Source organism: Bipolaris sorokiniana (genome assembly GCF_000338995.1).
Source record: "Bipolaris sorokiniana ND90Pr unplaced genomic scaffold COCSAscaffold_12, whole genome shotgun sequence".
Taxonomy (NCBI): Eukaryota; Fungi; Ascomycota; class Dothideomycetes; order Pleosporales; family Pleosporaceae; genus Bipolaris; species Bipolaris sorokiniana.
Window position 1 is genome coordinate 166,619 of NW_006911906.1, and position 20,573 is coordinate 187,191.

At 51.3% G+C, this 20,573-nt stretch overlaps 7 protein-coding genes across 7 annotated transcripts; 3 read left to right on the forward strand and 4 right to left on the reverse strand.

Moving 5' to 3' along the window:
• Positions 1-153: 153 nt before the first annotated feature.
• Positions 154-4,944, reverse strand: COCSADRAFT_96978 (uncharacterized protein; the record flags this gene model as incomplete). Its single annotated transcript, XM_007704522.1, has 7 exons — positions 154-432; positions 495-806; positions 865-1,796; positions 1,843-2,053; positions 2,104-3,479; positions 3,539-3,588; positions 4,379-4,944. 7 exons carry the CDS (start codon positions 4,942-4,944, stop codon positions 154-156), a joined length of 3,726 nt encoding a protein of 1,241 aa, XP_007702712.1.
• A 213-nt stretch (positions 4,945-5,157) lies between these two features.
• Positions 5,158-7,156, reverse strand: COCSADRAFT_147942 (uncharacterized protein). The gene is made up of 6 exons (XM_007704523.1): positions 6,982-7,156; positions 6,856-6,926; positions 6,689-6,802; positions 6,552-6,634; positions 5,776-6,500; positions 5,158-5,725 (listed from the first exon to the last, which is right to left on the reverse strand). The coding sequence occupies exons 1-6, from the start codon at positions 7,126-7,128 to the stop codon at positions 5,291-5,293; spliced, it is 1,575 nt and encodes a 524-aa protein (XP_007702713.1). The 5' UTR covers positions 7,129-7,156; the 3' UTR covers positions 5,158-5,290.
• Positions 7,157-8,439: 1,283 nt separating this feature from the next.
• Positions 8,440-9,955, forward strand: COCSADRAFT_192306 (uncharacterized protein; the record flags this gene model as incomplete). Its single annotated transcript, XM_007704524.1, has 5 exons — positions 8,440-8,643; positions 8,704-8,808; positions 8,874-9,104; positions 9,170-9,297; positions 9,361-9,955. The coding sequence occupies 5 exons, from the start codon at positions 8,440-8,442 to the stop codon at positions 9,812-9,814; spliced, it is 1,122 nt and encodes a 373-aa protein (XP_007702714.1). The 3' UTR covers positions 9,815-9,955.
• A 192-nt stretch (positions 9,956-10,147) lies between these two features.
• On the reverse strand, positions 10,148-12,001 carry COCSADRAFT_162799 (uncharacterized protein; the record flags this gene model as incomplete). Its single annotated transcript, XM_007704525.1, has 2 exons — positions 10,148-11,719; positions 11,768-12,001. The coding sequence occupies 2 exons, from the start codon at positions 11,999-12,001 to the stop codon at positions 10,148-10,150; spliced, it is 1,806 nt and encodes a 601-aa protein (XP_007702715.1).
• Positions 12,002-14,097: 2,096 nt separating this feature from the next.
• On the forward strand, positions 14,098-15,583 carry COCSADRAFT_122857 (uncharacterized protein). Its single transcript, XM_007704526.1, has 2 exons — positions 14,098-14,579; positions 14,627-15,583. The coding sequence occupies exons 1-2, from the start codon at positions 14,186-14,188 to the stop codon at positions 15,448-15,450; spliced, it is 1,218 nt and encodes a 405-aa protein (XP_007702716.1). The 5' UTR covers positions 14,098-14,185; the 3' UTR covers positions 15,451-15,583.
• A 113-nt stretch (positions 15,584-15,696) lies between these two features.
• Positions 15,697-16,060, forward strand: COCSADRAFT_230264 (uncharacterized protein). Its single transcript, XM_007704527.1, has one exon. It carries the CDS (start codon positions 15,803-15,805, stop codon positions 16,043-16,045), a length of 243 nt encoding a protein of 80 aa, XP_007702717.1. The 5' UTR covers positions 15,697-15,802; the 3' UTR covers positions 16,046-16,060.
• A 2,980-nt stretch (positions 16,061-19,040) lies between these two features.
• On the reverse strand, positions 19,041-20,272 carry COCSADRAFT_39070 (uncharacterized protein). Its single transcript, XM_007704373.1, has one exon. The coding sequence runs from the start codon at positions 20,213-20,215 to the stop codon at positions 19,082-19,084; it is 1,134 nt and encodes a 377-aa protein (XP_007702563.1). The 5' UTR covers positions 20,216-20,272; the 3' UTR covers positions 19,041-19,081.
• Between the last annotated feature and the right edge of the window lie 301 nt (positions 20,273-20,573).

The following is a 20,573-nucleotide window of genomic DNA, read 5'->3' on the forward strand; positions in this document are numbered from 1 at the left end:
CAACCACGTCTCGGACATGAAAACTTGTAGAGTTTTCTACATGCTCCAAAACACACACACACATATATATAAACATAACGGTGTGGCACTATACAAACACACATGTCAGCTATCCAAAAAAACTCCACACAAGAATTCCTAGCCTCCCTATCTCTAAGGCCCAAACACTGCATTACTACCAGTTGCACTTCTCCTCTCAGCCTCGCTACTCTGCTTGCCCTCACTAGCATTACTACTTCCAGGTGCAGATGACGCAACACCAGGTTTAAGTCCGTAATTAGTGGGAGGAGCGGTGCCAGATTGTGGGCCTGGGTATGGCGGGAAGGGCTTGATTTCCTTGCAGCCATTTGCCTTGTAGTAGAGAATGACGTCGCCGCCTCCGCGCCAGACGTGCGCGCGGATACTGGCTAGAGTCATTGTAGGGGAGATGAGCTTGATGACGTTAGTTCCATAGCCTATACACACGATACCAAGAGGGGAGAAGAAAAACTTACCTGTCCATTACAATACAGCTCCAGATACTCCTCCGGTCTCATGGGCGTCTCATCATCCGCCTTCATCTTCTCGAGCTGCTCCTTGCTTGGCTGCGGCTCGATGCGCTCAGCGACGTAGCCGAGAATCTTGCGGGCGCGCAGCATGCGATTTGCATTGAGACGATTGTTGCTGAGTGCCGAATTAGCCTGGGCCGCAGTCTCAAAGGGAAGAGCAAAGGGAATGTACCCATCGGCAGAAATAGATGGCAAGGCGTTGGCAAAGGGCTCGAGGACAAAGGATACTTTGACAATGTCCTTGGGCGGGAGTTGGTTCTGCGTATTGGTTAGTACAATTTAGTTATTCAAAGTGGACATCAAGGTTGGAACTCACCCGTAGTAAGACCTCGGCCAACCACATTGGTGCAGCTTTTTCAATCAAATCAGCCTGCGAGGCCAATGTACCCACTTTGCCCTCGAACAAATCCGCAACACCACCCGAGTCGGGACGATCCTCTTGGATAAGAATGGTCGTCATGGCTGGCGGCTTCAGAACAGGCGTTTCGTTTGGCAAGCTCGGTGCAATGGCTGAATCCAGCCGTGTCTCGCCTGCTGCCAGCTGCTCCTCGTAGCTCTGTCGTATCTTCTGAATGACACCAAAAAAGTTGTCTTCAAACGTCTTTTCGTCAGTCTTGGTAGAGTGCGAATCGCTGTCCTCTGCCTTTTCATCGACAGCCGGCTTGGCGGGCTCGGGCACGGCTGTACCAGTGCTAAACTTCTTCATGTTAAATGACATGTTGAACTTTTTGCCAAACATGCCTTTACCCTTCTTGGACGGAGTGTCTGTTTCAGCGGGTGATTGAACAGCCTCCTCCTTGGAATCGGTTGAACCTTCTTTTGATGTCTCGGCAGCTTTACCATTTCCGTTGGTCTCAGGAGCCGAACCAAAATAATCGCCTTCTGACGTCTGGATCTTTTCCAACTGCACACCCTCTTCTTTGGTGGGAGTCAGGACAGCCGTGGTCGAGTTGCGCCCTGCACTTCCTGGTCCTGTCATGGGGGTTGCCAGGCCGATGGCTAGACCCGGTGTATGGGGTAAGCGGAATCCATTTTCAGCCTTGATGGTGGAAGCTGAAGTAGGCCCGGACATCGCATCCTTCCAGCCATTGATGCTCATATCTGGGAGCTTAATGTTGGTAGGACGGCCAGCCTGCGGCTCCTCCTCCTTTTGCTTGAGCAACTCAGCGCGCGCCACTTCGTCGCGTTTGATTTCTTCGTCGATGAGATTAGAAAAGAGATATCTCAAGATCCACTTTCCAAGGTTTACTACGTTATGTTAGCGAGTTTCTGTCAAAAATCTCAAGATGCTTACTCCTATGGTCTTCCCGGAATTCGATATCATCCTCTAGATCTAGCTCGTCTGCATATGTTTCTGCATCAAAACAGTAGTTTTCTTCTAGCATGCACGTCAAGGTCCCTATCCTCGTATCGACCGCACACCAGTGGGCAACGCTATCTTGGGTGTTGACCTCGGGCAAGACGTCTTCCATATGTTTCTTTCCAAACGACTTGATGGGCACGCACTACTGAGTGTTAGGCGCTGGACTCGAATAATGATAAAACTAACACATACCTTTAATAGATCCCACAAGACGACTTCTCCTGCAGTATCAAGGGTGAGGACTCTTCGGCGATCGTTGAGAAGATGGTGCTTGATGAGTCCGTTTTGGCCTTCGATAGTAAAATCTGGCAGCGGACGAACAGTCCCCACAGCTGTAGGATCGGCCGCTGTCAAGGCGTCTACAGGTTTCCGCCCACTTGCTACGGTAACTGCATCAGTATCCTTTGTGGCAAGGGCCTGAGGAAATGGAGCAGTATTGGACATGCGTAACAGGGCTTTGAGTGGAATCTTGGGGGTTGCACCATTGGTTGGAGGACTCCGCGATCGCATTGTTGACACACTGTTCCTGTGCCATTTGTACGATTCTGGTAGCTCGATTTCGGCTGCCGTCTCAACATCTTGCCAGCGGTTGATGCTGGAGCTGGATGTTGCTGTCCAGATGTAGTTGCCGGCTGCGATGATCTTGTTGACACCCTCGTGCTCTTGACATACGGCCACGGAGAGACCCTCATCCATCTCGGCACAGTTGCGGACATCGCTCTTGGCCACGATACCCGATCGATCGGACGAGTAAAAAGTATCAAGAGTTGGCGAGTTAGAGTGGAGCGACCATACGCTGTCGTTGTGCATAGTGAGCGTGTACATGCAGCGACCGGCTGTCATGGACCAAACTTTGACCGTCTGGTCCGAGGAGCCGGTCAAGATCATATCGCCATCCTGGGCTAGGAGGATATCGCGCACATTGTCCGTATGTCCAACAAACTTTGTAATGCGCTTTCCCGATCGCGAGTCCCAGACGCGGACGATGCTTTCTGGTCCTCCACTGGCAACGAGGTTGGGTGTTACTGCGAGGGCGTATACGGAGCCCTTTGCCGTGTTTTCATCGTCGCCGACGGCAATTTCGAGCTTCTTGCCAGCGCCATTTAGGTCCCATAGGCTAATTTTGCGATCAAGACCGCCCGAGGCAATCCAGTTCTCATTCCCACCGGGCGATGCGACGCGCTTGACATAGTCGGTGTGCAGGCCGATAGTCTGGGGCGGGAGCTTGTCGGTAGCAGCTGGGCGCCAGACTTTGACGGTGATGTCGGACGAGGCAGAGACGAGGGCCGAGTTGTCTTGGGCGAGGACAATGTCGTTGATCCAGTGGGTGTGGGCCTGGACCTGCTGGCGAAACTGGGTGGGCGGGGGCTTGAAGTCCGGGGGACTGGGATCGGCAAAAGGGTCGCGGTCGTCGTTGTCGTCATGGGAGCGGTGCAGGTCGAGATGCAGGTCCCAGGCGCATATTACGCCATCACGACCGCCCGAGTAGAGGATGGCGTTGTGAGGGTCGACGGCCAAGCCATTGACTCCAAGCCTGTGTCCTCCGGCCGAGTTTGCAAGTGGCAGGACTGCGCAGGCATGAGGTCAGCGATGGTCGGGTCGGGGCATTACAGCCAGCAGCACGTACCGTATGAGATGCGCTTCCGCGCGCTGCGTGCCATGGCCGCTGGATCAGGCCTGCGGGGACATGCGGTCGGCGGCTAGGGTGGGACGGTGGGAAGAAGGAAACAAAGTCAGGGTGGAGGGGGAGAAGCGCGTGAGTGGGTGGGTGGATGCAACGAGCGCGTTCGGGGATGAGGTTGAGCAAGCGTCCAAGGTTTGGTGGAGAGATGCGACTCGGCGAGTCAGGCTCCCTGGCTGGCAACTGCATCGCCAGATGGCTCTAAGCCGCGTGGGCACGCGCGGAATAACGGGCGACAGGCTGTGCCGCTGGGGCGGGTAATGTCTAGGAGAGGTCCAGCTGTGGAACCGATTGCGCGCATCGCCAAAGGGCCCCCAGAAAGACGAGGGCTACGTCACTCTGCGCCGAGGCTGCACACTCACATAGACTTGATGTACCTGTGTATGTATGTGTACCGGCCACTAAAGACGACCAGCACTGCAGCGTCTGGTACCAATGATGCTCTCTGCCAGTCCCGCCAACCTGGGGCGCCTGGCTTGCGGGGAGGGCGAGGGCGCCTTAGCACATGTCTTATTGTGTTCTGACCCCGGCTAGCTTCGGTTATTTCGGGAAACTAGCCGGTCCAGTGCTGTGGGTGTGGGTGTAGTGGTAGTGTAATAGTCCTGCCAAGTATCAAAACTGACTGCCAAAAAGAAAGAAATTTAATCTTTTGACCATGAATAACTACAAATAAACACAAATGTCCTCTACCGACTTCGAACCTCGCGCACCATGCACGAATGACAGTCCTTGCCCTCGCCTCCCCACGGCACCCGATCCCACTCAATCGCCTTCACCACCTTGAACCCTCGTCTTTCATACAGCGGCCGTGCCTTTTCTGTCGCATCCAAGTACACCACCAACCCCTCTTCATCCGCCTTGCCTAGTCCCCAGTCCAACATAATACTTGCTGCTCCACGCCCTTGGTACTCGGGATGTGTTGCCAGCTGATTCAGCTTGAAGAACGGCTTCTCAGCCCCCATGATGCTTTCCTGCGCCACCCGCAGCGGTTGGAACAGCGAGCCCAGCGCATCTAGACGTAGCTCGGGGGGCAAGAAACCTGGTGCTGCCGACTTCTCCGCTCCATCAACATTATTCATACTCCACACCGAAATGGCTATCGTTCGTCCACCATTGTCCGTAGGGTCATCAGGACTTGGCGCTGCATCCGTATCGACAACCTTCCAGTACCACATGTTTGCCACCTGCTTCTGTAACTCGCCCTTTCGCTCCTCAGCTGCTCCGCGTATAGACGACTCGCGTATCGGCCCGTTGTGCAGCACGTCATGCGTAGGCCCGTAGTAGGCGGTACTGCGAACGCGTGTCCAAGACAAAGCGTCGTCAGCCGTCATGGGTCGTAGTTCTAGAGGCATGTTGACAATGTGTGAGATTGCTTGGTTGAATTTCTACTAACAGGAAGTAACTAGCTTTAATTACCCCTCTGCTCCTGCAACAAATACTATCAGTGACTCACAGTTCTCTGCTACCAAGCCGTCGTTGGAAGACGGCTATCCAAGCTCCACCATAAACATGTGGCGTACTCGCTTAATCTACCTGCCTGCCCCTTCCGGAACCAGTGCTTACATCTTGCATCATTCATCGTATCGCCATAACACCACCTGATAGCCACCAAACACCACCAAACAACAAACATTCAGACCACATTGAACAAGGTGTATTGTCCAACTCTACAACAACACATGTTTTGAGCTACATATGCTACACATCCCTCTTGACGTACTCAACAGGACCTCTGTAGTTGTGCCTTCCAACGACGTAATAGTAGCTCATTGAGAAGATGATCAAGCAGCCAAAGATGGGGCTGGACCAGTTCATCTCAATAGCCGATGGATTCGGTACCGCAGGGAAGGCGCTAAATACCATTGCAATGGAAAGATAGCACATGCCGATTGCATTGATGGCCAAACCCCATTTTCCGAGATCGAACCGAGATGGAAGAAGGGGTTCTCCGCGAAGCCGTTTCCAGAACATGCAGCCGATGACGATGAGATTGGAAAAGCAAATGGCAATGCCCGATAGCGCCATGATGATGTTGAAAGCAATTGTCGACCCGATGATGATAAGGCAGAGCAACGACGAGTTCACCAGCGTGACAATCACCGCGTTGACTGGAATGTCCCAGCCTGGAGGCACCTGTCGAGATTGTCAGTCAGAACCCTTTCAAGTGTCAAAGAACTACATACATAAGCAAGCCATGCTGAAAACGGGAGTCCTTCATCGCGTGCAAAAGACCACAGCTGGCGTGACGCAGCAGTTACTTGATTGACCGAACAGAACAGAAGCAGCAGGCACACAGCCACTGTCATGATGTTGGTAGCTGCCTTTGACTCGGTCGCATTCAACAAGATTTGGATCCATGGTTGACCAAGCGGAGTCGAGAGAATTGTCGAGAGGTCGTTGCCTAGCGTGGAGAAGACTGTGACTGTCATCACAAAGGCCAAGGTATAGTTTACTATAGATGTCGCAACCATAGCCCGAGGAGATACCCATGCGGCATCCTTTACTTCTTCCGCTAGATGGACGGCCAAGTCAGCGCTTCCTATAGTAAGCATAGGGCCAAGCATGCCAACAAGGGTAGCAAGACCTGTATTGCCCCAGCCGCTAGGATCTTCGAACTTGGTCCACACTCTGTCGGAACGTGGGCCCATGACCCATAATACGACGAGGAAGGCGAAGAAACCAAGCACATGGAGAACCAGTGCAATGCCTTCCATCAGAGGAAGCTTTCTTACAAGGATGGTGTTGCAAACGATCGAAATAATGGTAATGCCAATGGAGAGGAGGGTACCATGCCAGCCTGTGACAACGTAGGTTGGCATGTTCAACGCAATAAGGCCTTGGATATGTGAGGCCACTGCGTAAGCTGTAGCGGCCATACCAACCTGCCACCCAATAACACAAAGCCAGCCTAATATACTTCATCAGCGCTGCATATTTCGACAGAGTGTCAAGAACTTACCAACGATATAGCTGAGCAACTTCTGGTGCTTCCTTGGCGCCAGTTCAGAGACCCAATGATACTGACCACCAGCTGTTGGGGCCCTTTGGGCATACGTGAGCAGGGCTATCATTGAAGCGTACCTTTTCCATACTCACATCGACACCATTTCGGCAAACGAAAGCATGACGAAGAACATGCCAAAGCACACCAAGACTAGCATCCAAATTCCACCAGCTGGGCCACCATTGAAGAGAGAGATACCGATACCACTGTAGATTCAGCCTGTTAGCCATACATTTCTGTTTGAAAGGGGGTAACATACATCAAAGAATATTCCCAACTGTTGCCAAGAATCACTGCGAAGCCGAATATCGACAGGAATTTGAATTGCCGCTGATGATGATGTAAGCTGAATACAATATCGGCGTATATCTTTATTCCAACATACCCTCAGTACCTGGACCTTGCCCATGCGATCCATGTCAAGCTCATCGCCCTGAGTGCCATGTTTTTCGACTACAGCAACCGCGTTTACTAACTCGATGCTGCCGCGAGAGCGAATCACCTCTGACGGACCCTTCATTATGTCTGTCATGACTTTCCTATCGGAGAAAGGGCAAACTAAACGCAAAAACAAAAATGCAGAAGGGTACTGGGAGAGCTCGACCTGGCTGTCTTGCTCAAAGTTTGCGGCACAAAGGATTGCAAACAGAACTCTTCAAAAGTCAAATCTGCTGTTGGACGCCATACCAGATTCTATAAGCGATATGTAAGAGATACAATATGTCTGAATATGTCCCCGCGGACTCTACATGTAGCAAGTTGACTGAAGATTATGACCTGATATGATTGAGACTTTACCCCCCACCAAACGCTTGCGGACAGCGGCTGCCCCGTCTGTCGGGTCGAGCCTAACCCAACCGCCCGCCCGTGCCGTCCGCGCCACCTCCCTCCTTACCTCCACTCATCCCGCGTATTTTTCGCATGGTTTGGAACTCGTAATGAAAGTCAACTTGTACTACACTGGATATCTGTCACGCCGTCACATGCAAGATTCAAGATCCACACCAACAATGGAGGTATTTCTCTGACAGCTACAGAAGGTATTCCCTCCTTCATTTGTCACGATCGCGTACAATACTACTCTAACGGTCCTTCCTCCGATGCATCAGAGAGGCACGGTCGAATGTCCAGTCTGAGCCGTATGCACGAAGTCCCACTTCTTTAATTGACATTCGTAGGATTATCAGAGTCAAGCTTTCCAAGCAGCTACTAAGAATCCTCCTCAACAGCTTGCGCCAATGGAACCTGCACTTTCTCTTGCCACTGATAGGCGCTCATCAAATCTCGAGGCCTTGGACCCGAACGCATTTATCCGGTTAACTTCCTAGAACACGTTTGATAGTGTGGCATGATTTAGTTCATATCAAAGCAGTCCCGAATTCCAGCACCCGATACGCATCTTATTTCAGTATGCTAGTCGTTCCTGTGGAAAGGCGGCCGAGATCAAAGTAAGAGAGCTCGACATTACCCGCCAGTACGAATCTAGAATGCTGCCTTTAACTGCGCACATAACCTCGACTACTGATACACAGCGAGCAGCCGAGTCTCTTGACTTTTATCACCTAGCAAATCAAACGTGCTGTAAGGACATCCTGAAGGAGCAATTCCTGGAATCAAAACATATTCTCGGGTCTCTGTACACCAGGAATATCTTTCTATGGCTCATCAACTTCCGTGTGATAGAATGACATGAGTGGCACAGCTGTGTATCCAACATGCGTCTGTGCCTCATCGCTCACACGCACGGCTACAGCATTTGAAGTACTCAAAAGCCAACGGCGTTCTCTACACGATAGTCCATAAATGCTCACATTTGCAACTCATCAGACTATGCGCAAACAGAATGTCATTCTTGTTCGCCTCTCATAATTTGGTGAGATCTTCAGAGCACCGTTTTACTCACGTCACGCCAGATGATCACAGCGCGACCATTTGGATTGTCTCGGTGCTATCGTTGATATACACTGTCCTGACACTAGCTGTTCGCCTTGGATACACGAAATGGCGAACACACGCCCTTGATGACATTGTAGTCACTCTTGCGCATGTATGTTCCCAAGTTTCAGTCAACCATTCCTTCAATATGGTTCAGCTGACTAGGAAATAGTTGGCGGGCTTTGGCGTGTGGGCTTTCCTATTCAAATCACTCAGGAACGGTCTCGGAAAATCATTCAGCGTACTCAGCAACATCGAGATATCTCAAGTACAGCAAGTCAGTAAGAGTCTTGTGCTCAGAGTTCCCTATTTGAGGAAAATTGCAGCTGATACCGCTGATAGTCCTTTTTCAAAAGTCGCATCTTATCATACGCTGCACTCACCTTGTCAAAATGCTCAATACTCATCCTGATCCGCGCTGTGTTCACACGTAACATCCATGTCTCGCGCATGTCTATTGGCGGTTTACTCATCGTTGTGATATGGGGTGTGTTCAGTATTTCAGCAATTTCACTACACTGCCCGGCTGAGCATGTCATACCAGAACGCGGTCAAGACCACTGTGTGGATTTCGTAAGTCTCCACATTTAAAACTTCCATATGACCGCACACTGACAGCTCAGATCCCATGGCTACAGGCAGTCGCCGTTGGCGACATAGTTACCGAGATACTCATCACATCACTGCCGATACTAGGCCTCTACAACACGCAACTACCTCTGAAAAGCAAAGCCACCGTCATGCTTGCCTTCTCCACGCGGATACCGTACGTTAACCACAAGACCCCACATCTATCATCTCATACCGACCGCTAACCCCAATGCCACAGCAATATCGCCATCTCAATATCCTACCTCATCGCCTCGTTCACTTTCATCACCAAGAGCCACCCGGCCATCGCCATCATCGCGATCGTAACCTGGCAAATCGTCCTCCTATCCTACAACCTCATGTCCGCCGCCACCCCGCTCCTCCGCGGCTTCACTCAAGGATTTAAGACAGCAGGAATGTCGCTTTTCGACATGCCCAATGCTAGTAGCGCCGCAGCAAGTGGAGCAACGCAAGACAGTGTTGAGCTGCGACTAGTCCCACGGCCCAAAATGCTGCCACAGGACCTTGCCATGTCGATTAATCGGACCGTGGTGCTTGGGGGTGATGGGAAGCGTAGGTCGAGAGCATGTAGAGGTGGAGACGGGTATTATGATGATGTTGCTTCGATGGATAGTTGTGGATCGCGATGGATTATGGTGAGGAGGGAGTGGGAGGTTTCTGATGAGCAGTAGTTCAAATCTGGGATGTCTAGACGAGTGAATAAGGAAGAGTTGGTATGAAAGAAATGGTACTACTTGTTCGACTCGAAACTGCCAGTCGCTTTCCACACTCTTTTTTTTTAAAAAAAAAAGAATTCAAGCAATGATATCAACAAAACGCAAACTCTCCACATTCAAGATCAAAAGATTCCAGAGGAAGACCAATTCATTCATAAATATGTACCCATAAAATCCGACAACATCATATACACATTATACAGACAGCAAGGGTATGTTGAAGCCTTCAAAGCGAAAACAAAACGCCTCATCTATACCTCTCCCTCGCCCAAGGAAAAACGCTCCAAATTAAATACCAGAATCAGTCTGCTCATAAGGCCTATTAGCATTGGGCGCGCTTCCAGCAGGCCAATACTGATCCCACTCATTGCAACCCTGGGTCATACGACTAGTATCCCCAATGGATCCCTTAATTTCACTCATGCGCTCCATAAACTGCATGGAAAGACCCTGGCTAGCATGCCACGCAATGTGGCAGTGCATAATCCACATGCCCGGGTTATCAGCGGGGAACGCCATGAGCATGTATCCGCCGGCGGGGAGCACAGCAGTGTCGCGACGGGTAGGGTTCTCGAAGTTGAGGTTTGCGGTGGAGCCGTCCCAGGTGCCTGTGCCACGGCCGACGATGTAGTAATCGTGGCCGTGAAGGTGGATGGGGTGAGGGAGTTGGATGGCGGCTGTTGATTGAATCCACCAGAGGAACCAGCCGGAGCCTTCCATTTTGTGGACGTTTGAGTTGGGGCCGAAGTTTTGGGAGCCGGCGAGGACGGTTTCGAGAGAGGGGTTGTTCCAGTCGACGATGTGGGGGGTGCCGTCGATGAGCCAGCGGAAGAGGTTGTTTTTGGTGGGGTCTGCGAAGTGGGTCATGTTCAGCTTGTGGTTGACGGCGTCAGCGACAACAGATTGAGGGACGCGGTTGGGGACAAAGGGGACGAGGTTCGAGGAGGCTTCGTCGTCACAGCTTGTGCGCATGACCACGGTGGTGGTGGAGGTGGGGTTCGCGGTTTCGGACGCGCCATCGTAGTGCAGGATGGCACCCATTTGCTTGCCAGAGCTGGTGATGGCGTTTCGATTACAGCTGGTACCGACGGCTACGCGGAACCAGTAGTTGTCGACGGTTTGGTTGGCGGTAATGACCACGTCGTAACGCTGACCAATCTGCAGGGTCAACTGGTTGGTGACAAAGGTGTTGATTGGAACAAAATCCGAAGTCAAGACAGTAAAAGGATGGCCATCCAAAGACACACTGAAAACGTTGTCAACGGAGGTGTTGATGAGGCGGATGCGGTACTTCTTTCCCTTGACAACGTTCATGCGAGCATACTTTCCGTTATCATTCAGAGCGTTGATATGGGTACCGTTGACAAGAATGTTGTCAGGAAGAGGAGGTCCAGTCCTGGAGTGTTGCGCCACCTCGTTTAGGGTTAAGGCCGGGGTGTAGTACCAATCAGTCATGGGTAGAGTACCGAGATCGACATCGTAGTTGGCAGTGGCTGGCCCGTCAATGATCATGGTGCCAACAACGCCATCACCGTATTGAGCAGACCAATGAGAGTGGTACCAGGTTGTGCCAAATTGGGTAGCCCTGAACTTGTACTGACGGGTCTTTCCAGGAGCAATTGGACACTCGGTGATACCGGGGACTCCATCATCCTGGCAGGAGTTGAGCATTCTGATACCGTGCCAGTGAATGCCAGTTCCGTTATGCGCAAGATTGTTCTTGACGTTAACAATGATGGTGTCACCCCATTTGGCTCGCACAACTGGGCCTGGGTATTGGCCATTGATGAGCATCATCGGCCTAGAGCCACCACTTCCATCAGGGTTCGGCTTTGTGACATTAGAAATTTCAAAGTCGTACTAAAAGTTTGTCAGCATATATCTAAGCGAATCAACTAGCATACATACAAAGACAGTGGTTCCATCCGGAGGTGATTTGGCATCAAAGTCAGTGGCGATACTGTAGCCATTACTCCAGCAGCTCCTCGTCCTTGGTGTGTTGGTGCAAGCACCATCTTGCCTCTTGACAATCTCTTCGAACGATGGAAAGTCGTCAGAGGCATCCAACGGCTCGGCCCGTAGAGGACTGCTTAGTGCGAGCGAGCCCAGTGAGAGCCAAACAGCTAGAGATTTGAACAACATGGCTGTTCGAATGCAATGTGAAAATACCAGTAACGAGAGTGTGGTCAGTATATATGTAAGGAAGCTACGACCAAGCCAACGAACGATGAATGAGTTGGAAGCTCAATCGATGGTGAGCATGTATTGACCTGACTGCGGATAGCATTTATATGAAATGTCTCGGAATACATATCCAAACTCACATCAGTTAGCTCCTTGCTGTGTCACCAACATTGTTCCCTTAAGCCACTTTCTGGGCTATCCTACATAGGCTAGAAGGCAGGATCAGCGAATAGGCACCGTAGCCTTGGGTATCCACATTAGTACACGAGCGGGTCATCCAGAAGGCGACCAATAGAATCCTACTTCCAATCCTGATTCGGCGAACTTTGTCATCAAGGAGCCAACTCAGCCCAGCAGCTGAAGACTAGAAGTGGTGGCGGCGCACTCACGAGCATGTCGGTAGTTGAACAGCAGTAAAGCCAAGCGGTTGAGGTCAAGGTATTAGGCGGCGCCCGGGTTCAGAACCGCATTCGGATTCCCAGTTATGGGGCCTGGATTCATCGCTATCTTTGTGGCGGTTGAAACTTACCCGGAGCGGTGAATGATGAGCATGTGAGAGAGTTGTAGAATCTTTTTATGAGGCTCAGAACCCACCGCTCGCGTAAGATGAGGGTCCCTAGCAGGGTGCAGGATCTATTGAAACGCGGGTCGACACACTCCACAAAGTCTTGGTTGGCTGCTGGAGCCTACTGGGCGCCTATCAGGACCGGTGTCTCACGTGAGAAGGCTATCGGTAAAAGGGTGGGACTCGTGTAAGGTATGCACTTAGAACGAGGCCAGGAGCATCTGCAAGCCAGGGGTGAAAAAGCACCGAGTTCGCAGGCATTAGCGGATACGGTGTAGCATGGCTATGCCAGATGCAGTATTGAATGGCGACCTCATGATCCGGTGCTGCGGGAGGCTCCCTCGGGAGGCTGTAACCGGTAATTGTTACTAAAATAGTCATGTGCGGTAGACTTTGTAATGACCACAAGATATTGCAGCCAGTCGCACGCCATGACGCCATTGCTCAAAGATTATGACTGCGTAAGGCTGACCGAACAAAAAAAAGGCGGCAGTACCTATACAATTGGTGGCTTAGATGGAGAGGTGGAGTTGTACAAACAGTCTTACTATTCGAACAGAGGGTTGAGTTGAGTCCAGGGCCAGGGACACATCAGAATCATTGTCAGCTGCTGTGGGGTCCATCCAGGGCGATTGTCTTGTTGTCGCTGCTTGGCGCCTTGCTGCCGCCTGCATGGTGACCACATAGGCATGATGTGCTTCTTGACCGTGTCAGGGTGTTGGATGGCTCTACACCTAGTTCAGACGATTATTCGGGTCTCCAGGCAGTCCAAGTGCGGCTAACAACCGTGGTAAATGCTAATACATAGATTGCCGAGGCGGCGATGGCTGGCAAAGCGTGAACTAGCAGTCCTAGCAATCGTCCACCCACAGCCTTCGTAAACCCGCTCTGCATGCCCGAATAGACCAGGGCGTAAACGGTGGAAGATGGACAAGTGTGGCTGAAGGAAGCGTGTCGAATCGGCTGTGACCGCCCAAGGCGCCACGACAAGCGAACGACAGCTATCAATAACTTTTAGGACAAGGTTAGAGGGTGTAAGCAGCATGGCGGACGTCGGGGCCGAGTGGAGTGACGTGAACAAAGATCGGTCCAGGGGTCAAAGGCGCTAAGCAGGGGTACCCATCCCGAGTGGCTTCCGTAACTGCGGCTTGTCTCCGCCCCCCACGTGCCACCAACCACTATCCTTTTTTGCGCTGCAAGAATAGTCTCTTGTAGTAAACACTAGGATGTGAATATGCATGGGTCGTGGATCGATTATGCCATCTTTACGACACGCTGTCCGTCTGTTCCGCCTGCATCGTATCGGCGTCTGCCACCGGTTCGCCTGGTTGTGGCTTAGTCCCATTCTGGACATGGACGACAAGAGGTATTAGCGGAACACTGGTGGTCTGAGCAAACCTACTGGGCGATACGGTTGCAGTCAGAGACTGCAAGAAATAAGCCATGCTTGAAGAATTTTGCTCAGTCTGATAGCCACACAGGTACAAAAAGAGGCCGTGGCCCTGGAGCTTTCAAGGCCACTCCTCGTGTGGTAATCACTTCTCTCGTTTGGATCCATATTGCACAATACCTGCAACATGTACTCTCGTTCTATCTTCCTCACTTTGGCGGCTGCGTCTATCCCGCTCGTTAGCTCTGAAGACTCAACCCCAGGGGGCATCTGCTACTCCTACGGTGTTGACTTTATCGATGAGGGACATTACTTCATCGACTCTCAATCCACTGAGGCCTTTAGTGCTGTCTCTTACTTCCAAGGCTGCAACGACGACAAGGCAGATGTGCTTCTCGTTGCACCCGAGGATACGCCGGGGGAGACTGAGTTCTTGTGTGACGAGATCCTCACTACCCCTGCAGACGAGAACAAACTGTCGACATGTCCCATCAAGAAGAACCAGATGAACTCTGGACACTGGCTCCTCTTGGTGTTGGGAAACAACGGCAAAGGTGGTCAGCCTTTTGCATGGCAAAGAGGTACGTCTCATACACTCTTCACCCCAACTTGATGCTAACTATTCTAGATCTCTACTTGACTGTGGGCTCACAGGTCACTACTACTTTCACCCCAACAGTGACTATGTCTGTCATCACTACTCCTACCATCACTCAAACTGATATTACGACGTCGACGGACACTATCACTGTCGGTCCCTTCTCGACCGTCACCATGCCCAGTGGAACGGCCAAGAAGATTAAGACTATCACCCCCAAGGCAGTGACTACCACATCCACCAAGACCATGACACGAACAAAGGTCTCGACTACGAAGCAATTCGTTTACACCACAAAGACCGTCACTCCAACCTGCACCAGCCGACCCCACACTGGCAAGCCTGACAAGCCCTGCGAATACTCGCCTACCAAGATCCACCCTGCAGCGTTGGTGACTCCTACAGTCATTCCTCAGGCCCGCCGCTGGGCTCCCAGGGCCGATCGTGTGGCTGACGTTGAGTGGGTGCGTGCTCGCATCGAGGCCGCAAAGCAGAAGCGCGAGGCGGCCAAGAGCGTCAACCGCCGTGCACCTGATGCTCCCACCACCACTATCACTTTCCAGACGCCCGTCTCCACAACCGTTACCCAGACTGCCGCAGCCATCACTACCACCGAGACTGTGCTGCAATCAACCGAGGTCACCTCGACGATCCCTCCTCCCACTGTTCTGTCTGGTATTCTTACCAGGACGACTACCCTACCTACCCCTACCAAGACAAAGGTCAAGTTCAGCTTCACTACTACCACCACAACCAAGACCTATGGCGCTACTTTCACCAGGACCACGACGGCACCTCCCGCCCCTTCAGTGACTGAGTGCAAGAAGCACGGTGGACACTACTGGTGGAACTAGACTGGCTTAGACCATTGACCTACTCTTTTCCTGTTTTTACTGTTGTTTACTGAGCGTTCGTTGCTTACATGCATTACGATATACTGTACATAATGACCCGGAATACCAATCCAATGATAATCTCTATTCTCATACACTTCACCCACGTGCATGCGCTTAGCGCCCTTGTTTCCCTGTGCGCTTGTCGTGCATTCTCACCAAACAAGCAAGCAAAGCCACTGTATACATGCTGTGAGGCTGTACTATCCCGGGTAGGCAACCTCGCCTCGCAAGTGCCCTGCATTAGTATCCCTCAGCTACGTCAAGCTGAGGACGCCGAAACGGTCCCGTAAGCGAATCCTCAGCGAATCCTATGCCGGCTCAGACGGAATGTTCTACCGCCTCGGGGACCAACAAAAAAAAGATACAGATGGCCTGGTACCGGTCAGCCTTGCCCCCAAAGCAATGCCCCATCCATGCTGACGCCTTGGGACCAGGGCCGAGGTGTCGCTGCCTGCTGCGAATACATTCCATCCCACCCACTCCTCAGCCCCACGCACGCAACCAGAGTCCTGGCTCACGGGTACACGGCTTATGTCGTTTTCCCCTGTCTTAACAGACCCAGCACTTGACACGACATGGCCGCCTTGCATCTCGCTTCCGTCCAACAAAAGTGAAGAACAACGGAACAACACGAGAATCATAGCCAGCGTACTAGGTGTACCCTGTCGCCCCCTCCATGGTCGAACAAAAAGACAGGTTGGCAACACGGGAGCGCGTGGGTCGTGCTGACGCTCGCGCGCGCCCCATCATCGTGTTGGCTAACGCATGGCGTTTGCAAAACAAAAAAACGTCGCAACGCCTCATTCGCTCTTACGTCTCGCTACACAAAACGAGAAATCAGCATGTGCAAAGTGGCTTGCAACCCCAGAGAAAAAACCAATCTTCGACACAGTGCCCCCAAGAAAAAGGGGTGAAAGCAAGTTGGGCATAAAACAAAAGATGGGCAAGACTAGATGGTCTCGAGTCGAAGTAAAGCTCCAGATCGCCGGCATGGATCTCTGGATCTCCTCACCGACGTCCGAAAAAAAACCGCACATCCCGCCGTTCCCCACTGCCAGGCTTCGCTAGCGAGATGCCCTATTCTCGTCGAATCTCCATACTAGACATGTGTGCGCGTCATGGGTACCTGTTCCAGTCGGAGCATTTGACAAATCCCAGAAAAAAATAATTGGGTGGATATCATATGAAAAGGGTAATCAGCGCATAGTAGTAGTCCATTAACATTTTGGAAAAGAGATCGTCGCTCTGTTTGACTTGCAAAGAATGGTATGCCAACAACAAGCGCAAGTCCAAAATAACTTTCTTCCACCACGTTCCTGCGTTCACACCGGCGCTGCATAACCTACGCACAAGCGCGTTCGAACCCGAAAGAGAAAAAGGCAAGAATCGGCGTTCCTATATAGGCATCCGTGTGGCGTGAGGTCCCTCTGTCTCTGTCGCCTTGCAGTATCGGTGTTCCTCGCTGCACATTCCTACGCCTCCGTCAGCAAATGCCAGCGAAGCTGCTGCCTTTGGCATCGCATCGCATCGCACCGTATCGTATGCCCTTTTCGCTCTGCCTCTTGGCTTACAAAAATGGTCGTATGACGTCTAAGCCCAACCAATACTCCTCGCTCCTCTCTCTCTTCTATTTCCTATCACGATGTCTTGCACAGCTGGCGCATAGCAGCCTCCCAATGAAACTCGTAGAGCTTGTTTTTCTCCTTCGCTATCTGTCTGATGTGGCTGGAGTAAAGTCTTACGGGCGCCTTATTAGACATGGTATGGAGGTATGCAAGCATGGATAACCAGTAAGGGGGGTTTGATAGGATAGGGCTTAGTCAAGTGCCTACACCCCTTCGCCGGGCTATTTTGTTGTTCGCTTTTGGTGGCTTGCTCGCTACCGGGGAAGTGCGACCGTGGGATTGGACTCCCTGTATACGCGCAATCCAACAATGTGCTGACATGTGGATTTTTGCCAACTCCATTCGATGCAGGCGTTTTTTGGGGCAGTGTAGGGTAATATTGGGAAAGCGCGTGTAGACTGGATACTACGTAGTATTACTAGCAACTAGGACTAGCACTGCCTAGAAACAAAAATCCTCCGTCGCTTATTCTTCCCGCATCGACATCATTGCCCTGTCTAGTCAACTTTCTTATTCCCATTTTGAGTCGGACACCGAGATACACTGACACGCACATGGACATGCTCACCATTCTTCCCCTTTCCCAAACTCAATCTCTGCAGCATCCGCTCTTGCACCGGAACGGGCGTTCAAGACAAGTCAGTGGCGTTAAACTTTCGGCATGCCGTACGCCCCCCAGCGCTCAACTAGCAGATACGGATCGATAGCACCGAGCAGTGCGCAAGAACGATCTTGGCTCAGCCAACTAGCTAACTAAACTAAATCAGCCTCACTGGCAAAGCTTCGGTACTTCGATCGTACACTAAAGATACGAACTGCCAAGCCCCTATCTCAAAACACATGGCTATCGTATTTGTCGTTATCCGGAACATGCGAAATCCCAATCTTCATGACTCAAACTTCACATTCCCCCCCCTCAAAAAAAAGACACACACACACAGACACGAGAAAACTTGCTACCTACGTGAAATTCACTGCAAGCATCCTTCCCACAGACCCCGAGTACAAGCAATCCCCAAAATGTGGATCCCCTTACCTAAACCCATCAGGCCCCCTCCCTCCCCCCACCCTTCCAGCCCTAGCATGCCAGCATGCTCCGATCTCCACAACCACCGATGTGTGGTCCTGCGCAGCCTCTTCTTCCGACCCACAAACGTCCATTACCTTAACCCCCCCCCATCCTTGCCCCGTCTGAAGGAAGTGGAAAGGGCAGCAGCAGCAGCACCGGTGAATGTGGAGTTTGCATTCAAGAAAAAAAACCTTGTAGAAGAGTTTTAAAAAAACTACTATACATAGAACTTTTTGCAGAACTTGTTTTTGAACAGGGTCCAGTGTGGTAGGTAAACTCAGCTTGCAGGGTATGTGTTCGTTTGATATTTCTGGTTTGGGAATTGGGGGGGCGCGCCAGGGCAGTGGGCTGGGTGTATGTGGGGAGGGTGGATGTGGGTCTTGGGCTGTATGGTCAGGTGATTGAGGATGGACTTGTAGGAAAGGGTTGACCATGCAGGATGTGGCTTTACGGGCGACTGAGTTGGGCGGACGGCAGTTGAGATACGATGCAGTTGAGGCATGATGCAGTTGATGCAGAGTCGCGAGTGGATTGGAGGGAGTGAGTTATCTTACGCCACTATCTAGAGATTCAGGTGGGTAGCTATTTTCAGTAGAGGGAATACATGATGCATGCTGCTGGCTTGGGAAGAGGCGTTGGACGATGGAAGGTAGCAAGTGGTGAATATACGACTTGGCAATAGAAGTGGATCAACATGAACATGTGGTACTATCGTATGAGACGGTAGTGTCACTATTATTAATTCGTATCCCGAACTGACATCTGGTGCATGAGAGTCTTTGGATGGCAGAGAAGTGACCCGCCCTTCTCTGTTGAGAAAACCAAAGAGAATCAGTAGTGAGAGCTGCGTTCAGCAGCGTTATGAGTAAAAATATTCTTATCTTCACTACAAATCCTAAGTCTCCACCTCCCATGTCAGTGTCTGCCGATCTGCAAACTGCATGATTGTCCAGGAATTTATACCCCCAAAACCACTTGCGCTCATAGCAAACCACTGTCCTTCACTTCCCTCGACAATACTCCTTCCTTCCATACCGACGTCTCCTTGCGCGCCATTTCCCCTCCTTTTATTTTTGAACGCATCTTTGCGGATAGCAAGGAAGAGACTGCGAACGAAAGCCGGAGGTATAAACCCCTTCCAGCGCACGACGACCATATTACATGACCCTACGCCTTTACCAAAATCTGGCACCTCGTATCTTGACAGATGGTGATTTATGTCGTCCCCTTTTCTAACGCGCGGCGAATCGAGACTGAGCATGTAGAGGTATTCCAACAAGCCCAGCGCATCTTCCTCCGCGTACAAGTCTGCGAGTTCGCTGGTGGAAAAGTGCGGCACAAGCACCTCACGCAAACTCGACTGCTCAGGTACAATGTCGTGTAACCAAGGCGAGTGTTTCGAAATGAATTCTTTTCCTTCAGCCAGCGACTCGGCAGACGAAGGATTGAAGTTATAAAATAGCCAAGTAAGCGAACGATCAAGAACGTTCTTGCATGCCCACTCTAGTCTTGAGAAGCCACTCTTGCCATGCTTAGCCGAATTGGCGCGCAAGTCGTACTCGACGATCCACCGTTGCTTTTGATGTTTCTTTCCGCCGTCTTCAATCGGTGTGCCATGCAAACCGCATCGTTCATACGTTGGACGTGTGAGCTCCATCCGTAGAATACCCTCATAGAGCTCAAACCGATCGTCTACAAGTGGTCGGCCTTCACTCAGCATCGCAATGCTTCCTTGCTTGATGTACCCTTCCAGGAACTCTTTTTCCAATATTTCTCCAAGCTTCATATGTACACGTGCATACCGTGCTCTTGCTGGACCGTCATTCCGCTGCAATCCATCTTTCAAAAGCTCATAGATTTCTTCCGGGAGTATCAAGTCGAGGGTGTGGCTGTATCTTTGCTTGTTCAATGCAGAGAATGGCTTCTTTTTGGTCGAGACATTTTGCGGATCAACATAGGACGGTAGAATGCTGTGTGAAAAGAAAACCTTTGTATCCTGTGCAGGATCATGGCGGTGGATATCAAGCATTTTGTAGCCTACACCGAGGCTTGTCCTGGGTACGGAGTGCGAATGACGGCGTTTGGTGTCTTGATAGTGCGTGAATGTGGGGCAGTCGCGTCTATTGCGAAGAAAACGCGCTGTGCTTAGCGCGGCGCGCTAGCATGTGAGTACTACCCCACAGTCAACTTCACCCCACTTTGCGCTTCTTTGGAATCATCAAACTCAAGTAATCTGATCTTCTCACATACTCTCGACATCACTAGATGAAGTAGGCGGTTACAAGTCGATTGTTCTTCAGGGTTGCAGCAATGGAATTTTCACCTCGTCCGCCCTCAGCACCAAAGCTAGATCGCAGAAAAGTAAGAGAGGAAAATCAAATCTTACT